General features: G+C 43.9%; 1 protein-coding gene across 1 annotated transcript; it reads left to right on the forward strand.

Moving 5' to 3' along the window:
- Positions 1 to 2,436: 2,436 nt before the first annotated feature.
- Positions 2,437 to 3,159, forward strand: LOC309569140 (olfactory receptor 10A7-like; the record flags this gene model as incomplete). Its single annotated transcript, XM_082274902.1, has 1 exon — positions 2,437 to 3,159. One exon carries the CDS (start codon positions 2,437 to 2,439, stop codon positions 3,157 to 3,159), a length of 723 nt encoding a protein of 240 aa, XP_082131028.1.
- Between the last annotated feature and the right edge of the window lie 2,584 nt (positions 3,160 to 5,743).

Here is a 5,743-nt window from a genome sequence, read left to right on the forward strand (position 1 = left end):
CTCAAATGAGACAATAATGAGGCTCACCAGCCAGAACTAGGATCAGGGCCTTGACCTGGTACACTGCCACGCTGGAATTTTTCGATGGCAGGGGCAGGGCTGCTGTTAGAAATCACAGGGCCCCATACAGCCTACCTGACAGGGCCCCCTTTCCCTGGTTGAAAGGGACAGGACATAGATTTATCAGTCCCATTCTCTGTAGCCTCAGCTGCACAGATGCATGAATAGAAAGCACTATGACGCTTCCTGGTAATTCACAAACTGAAGCATAGTAAACAAAGTTTACTATGCTTCCATGATGAATGGACACCGGTACCGATTGCTCACTGTGTTCATTCAGGAATAGAAGGGACCATTAAATTACATATTTACCGGCCCCTTCCCCTGCTTTCCATCCTGAAACATCCCCCTGTGTGCCTGGAGCAGCTGCCGGCAGGAGAGGAGAGGAGGGAAGCCGTTAGCGCTGTGGGGGGAAGGGGCACACAGGGGGGGAGGGCAGGACAGCAGATGGAAGGGGTGCATGTGTTAGAACCAATCCCCATTCAGTGCAGCCGGAGGGAGTAAGAAGAGGAGAAGCTGGCAACACTGCAAGGGGAGGTAGAAGAGGATCAGCGTATTCAATGAGTCAGTACAGCCAGACCTCCTGCTCAGCAGGTTCCCGAGCTCCCCTTTTGAACTGATGGGGTCCGGGCCCAGTACATGGGGGCTGGCTGTACTGCCATATCAATGGCCTTGGGCAGGGGCTTCAGGGGAGGAAGATTTCTGCTAAAGGAGCAGCACAAGGGACATGTCTCACTGAAGGTAAGTAATGTCCCTTATGATTATACTTTCTTTTTTTTTAACTTAACTAAACTTAGGATTTAAAGTACAGGAAGATTGTGCATGATTGACCATAAGGTGAGTACCTGGATAGAGAACTGGCTCCAGGGGAGAGTGCAAAGGGTGGTGATAAATGGGGAGTACTCGGATTGGGCGGGTGTGGAAAGCGGGGTCCCCCAGGGTTCTGTCCTGGGACCAATCCTGTTTAATTTATTCATAAATGATCTAGAGGAGGGGATATCTAGTACAATCTCAGTATTTGCGGATGATACTAAACTAAGCATGCCAATATCTTCTGGGCAGGATGTGGAAACCTTACAAGCGGACCTGAACAAAATAATGGGGTGGGCAACTACATGGCAGATGAGGTTTAATGTTGAAAAATGTAATGCACTTGGGGGCCAGAAACCAGAAAGCAAGCTACTCACTAGGGGGGGAACCTCTGGGTGAGTCTAGGATGGAAAAGGACCTGGGGGTACTGGAAGACAACAGGCTTGGCAGTGGCATGCAATGCCAAGCCGCTGCAAGCAAAGCCAACAGAATACTGGGATGTATAAAAAAGGGGATTCACTCCAGAAATAAAGAGATTATTCTCCCGCTCTACAAGACTCTGGTCCGGCCACATCTGGAGTATGCTGTCCAGTTCTGGGCACCGGTCCTCAGGAAGGATGTGCTGGAACTGGAGAAAGTCCAGAGAAGGGCAACAAAAATAATTAGGGGAATGGAGGACATCAGCTATGAGGAAAGACTACAAGCACTGAACTTATTCTCTCTGGAGAAGAGACGATTGAGGGGGGATATGATATCAATGTACAAATACTGTACTGGTGACCCTAGCATAAGGAACAAACTATTCAGAGTAAGGGAATACAATAAGACACGTGGCCACTCACTAAAACTAGAGGAAAGGCGGTTTAACCTTAAAATGCGTAAGGGGTTCTTCACTGTAAGAGCAGTAAGGATGTGGAATTCTCTTCCACAAGCAGTTGTATCAGCAGGGAGCATTGATAGTTTCAAAAAACTATTAGATGGGCACCTTAAAGACCACAACATACAGGGGTATACAATGTACGGTTAAAAGCAAACACACACACACATCATAGGTTGAACTGGATGGACTCATGTCTCTTTTCAACCTCACTAACTATGTAACTATTGTGAAATGAAACAAATAATTCTGCAGAAATCATATAGAATTCATAAAGCTTATGGGCTACTGGCATGGGACATAAAACAAATACCATGATACTGTGGAAATGAGAAGCTCACCTGGTCATCTACTAAGCAGGTGATGAGCAAATGGAATGAGAATAGATAATCAGATTCCTTTGTGCATGAGTTTTCGGTGTTCTGTTAAATATCACCTAACAATATTTCTTTGTATTCCCCAGGTTTGTTAAGTCAACAATGCAAGATACTAACAATATTACAGTAATGGAGTTCCAGCTAGTGGGGTTTTCCAGCTTTCTTAAATATCATAGTGCCTTTTTTTATGCTGTTCTTTTAGCCTACATCATATGTATCATTGGAAACATTATTATTATTGTATTAGTTACGACTTGTATATCTCTTCAGATCCCAATGTATTTTTTCATTACCGTATTTGCCATTTCGGAAATGATGTGTGTTTCAGTAACTATACCAAAACTCTTATACATTCTTGCCAAGACTGATTATAGGATATCTTTTATTGGATGTTTTACACAGATGTATGCTTTACATGCTATAGGAGAAACAGAATGCTTTCTTCTTGCACTGATGGCCTTCGATCGATATTTGGCTATTAACAATCCTTTGCATTATTCATTAGTTATGAACAATGTGTTTTGTTGTGTGTTAGGTGCCCTTCCATGGATAGCTGGGTTCACCATTTCTTTTATACCTGTCATTTTTACGGCTCTTCTGGAGTATTGTGGTCCTAATGAGATAGATCAGTATTTCTGTGATCTGGCCCCACTGCAGAATTTGGCATGTTCTGACCCAATGATTAGTAATTTTGTCACTATGCTGGCAGCCATACCGGCGGTTGTATTTCCCTTTACTATGATAGTAGTGCTTTACGTTACAATAATAAAAATAGTGCTAAAGATAGACAGCAATGCAGGGAAAAAGAAGGCTTTTTCTACGTGCTCTTCCCATCTCATTGTTGTCTGTCTATTCTATGGTACCATCATTATTGTCTATATCAGGCCAAAAGGCAGTCACTATGATAAATTCCTTTCACTTATGTATACTGTTGTCACTCCAATGCTAAACCCCTTTATTTACACACTTCGGAATACTGAAGTAAAGATCGCTTTTCAAAAGTCAATTAGGTTACTTCAAAAGCAGGTTTTGTGACAGGATCACAATTTAGGGCTGCTGCAATGTGAAGGCAGTGGTGCCAGGGCATTGTAAACAGCACATCAACCTATAGAACACGCGTGTCAATCACAAGGCCCTGGGGCCGAATCCGGCCCTCCAGGCCATTTCATGTGGCCCTCGCACCTCTCCTGCAGCTGTGGCAATTCCTTCATTGTTGCCCCCACCTTGTCTCAGCAGTCAGAAGCAGAGAGGAGGACATAACTCTTCCACCAGATCCTGCACTTTTCCGAGCAGCCACAGAGAGGCTCCTATCTACCCCCACCCCCCAACACCACCCTTCCCCGTCTTAGCAGTCTGCAACAGAGAGGAAGACTGAACTCCTCCAAAAGATCCTGCGCCTCTCTGTGCAGCTGTAGCACTCCACTTCCCCTAGTCTTAGCATTCAGTAGACTCCAGTCCCCCTCTGGTCCTCCTCCAGACGATGCACTTTCTGCTTCTAAGCTCTACCCAAGCTTCTTCCAGGCAGCAGCACAAGGTAAGGAATGTAAGGGAGGGTGAGGGACTCTTTACTTCTGATGGGGGGGTTGCTCTTGCAATCTGAAGTAAGGGGGGTGGGGTGCTCTGGACATGTAGTCTTACATATACATTTTAAAAAAGAATAGCGCACACATGCAAAAGAAATGACTATCAAATATGAAGACAATCTATAAATAAAAATGGGGATTTGGTCCCACCATATGGCCATATCGTGCTCAAGCCCACCACTGCGTCAAAGTACCCCATTGTCAGTGGGTCCTACACTATCCATAAAAAAGGGGTGAATCCAGCCTCCCTAACCCTTGGAGACAACACTCCTTGCTGATAGAGATGTGCTACTGCACTACAAGGGAATCCTCCTTAATAAGCATGTCGCTTGGTTCATAGCTGCACCAGCTTTAGAAATACATGTTCAGGGTTTGCTCCCCCAAGTCTGCTAGTCTTACATATACAACTGGCCCTTTGAGGGAAACCATAGTGCTAATTCGGCCCACAATTAAATTGAGTTTGACACCCCTGCTATAGAACTTAATTGAAATGTCACAAAGTGTACTTTCATTCATTTATGTTGGCTGCATGGTGGTGCCATGTTCTGGATTTGGATGTGTTTCACCACACTGTGCTGAAAAAAATGAATGCATGTCGTGCCTTGTCTATGCATTGAGACTGCATTGGAAAAGGCTGGTCAGCACAGCCAAAAGCCTCTAGTGTGCTAGGAAAATCAAGAACATTTAAAAATGTTCACTTTCTCAAACTTTCTGTTTTATTCTGACCCGCAGATCTCTTTATCTCCCAGCCGCACTGATGTGTAAAGCGGACATATCTAAAATTCTTAGAAGTATAGTGATTGGATAACCCTTCAAGGAAAAGCCCACCTAGCTTAGATATCTGCTGATTGTTTTGCATTGGAGTGCTCTTTTAGTTAAAGTTTTACTTTTTTTGCTATAAAATGAAATATATTGGATATACTAGGATGCATTCAATATTGAACTCATATTTTCATTATTTTACATTATGCACATTTGTTCAGCGGGTTAGAAGCTGTGTGTATACAAGGTTCCCCATGGTTATGCTATACTTTTGTAGCAATGATGGCTTAATCTATATGTTTTTTTTTTTCCTGAGCAACAGTTGCACCATTGACCAAAAGTAAACCAAATCTCACAGGTAGATCCCTGTATACAAGGAGAATGGGGATTTTAGTGTGCCGAAAGACTAGCAGTTAGAGAAAATACAAATGAAAAAAATATAAATTTTATTAAAGACAAGATAATAAAAACAGCATATGAGAATACAATATCTAGAAGGTGTATTACAGCACATCCTACAATGCAATGGATCAACACGTTTCCCCCATACTTAGGGCTTCCTCAGGATCCAGATGTGTAGTAGGCTTTCTCAAAAAGTATATATACACCCTCAATAAAGATACCAAACTAGAACTCATCAGCCACGCCACAGAACCTATAATTGTGTACTCAAGAGTATGCGGAGCATAAACGCAGGAAGAAGGAGCTCACAGGCCCAAAATATAATTTATGGTTCAAAGCTAGTTGTCCAATAAAGAGAAAATATTCATGGCATTGTAGGGAGGAATCACACTGTTCAGCATCCATGCTGACAGCAAGCTGGCAAACAAGATTGGTGGGTGAAACGCGTTGATCCATTACATTGTAGGATATGCAGTAATACACCTTCTAGATATTGTATTCTCATATGCTATTTTTATTATATTGTCTTTAACCATTTTAACTCTGCTCACATTGCTGCTACTGCAACAATGTGGCTCGTTATCGTCCAGCAACGTAGACCTACGTCACTGGACTCCGCCCCTTGTGGGCGGCACGTGCGCCGCCGGAGGCTCGCTCCCGCTGTTTTCAGTCACAGGGGGAGTCGGGCCAGGCTGCTCTTCCCCGATCGTCAGGGAATCCAGTTTGGAGACCCGCCTGCTTGTGTAAACAGAGCGGGCGGATCTCCTAAGTGACAGGGAGTGACAGATCGCAGTGTTCAGCATAGCTAAACATATGCGATCTGTCCCTGTGTCACACAGTCCCCTCCCCCCACACGTTAGTATGCACCAGGC

The sequence above is a fragment of the Pelophylax lessonae genome, assembly GCF_965119305.1.
Source record: "Pelophylax lessonae genome assembly, chromosome: 13".
NCBI lineage: Eukaryota > Metazoa > Chordata > Amphibia > Anura > Ranidae > Pelophylax > Pelophylax lessonae.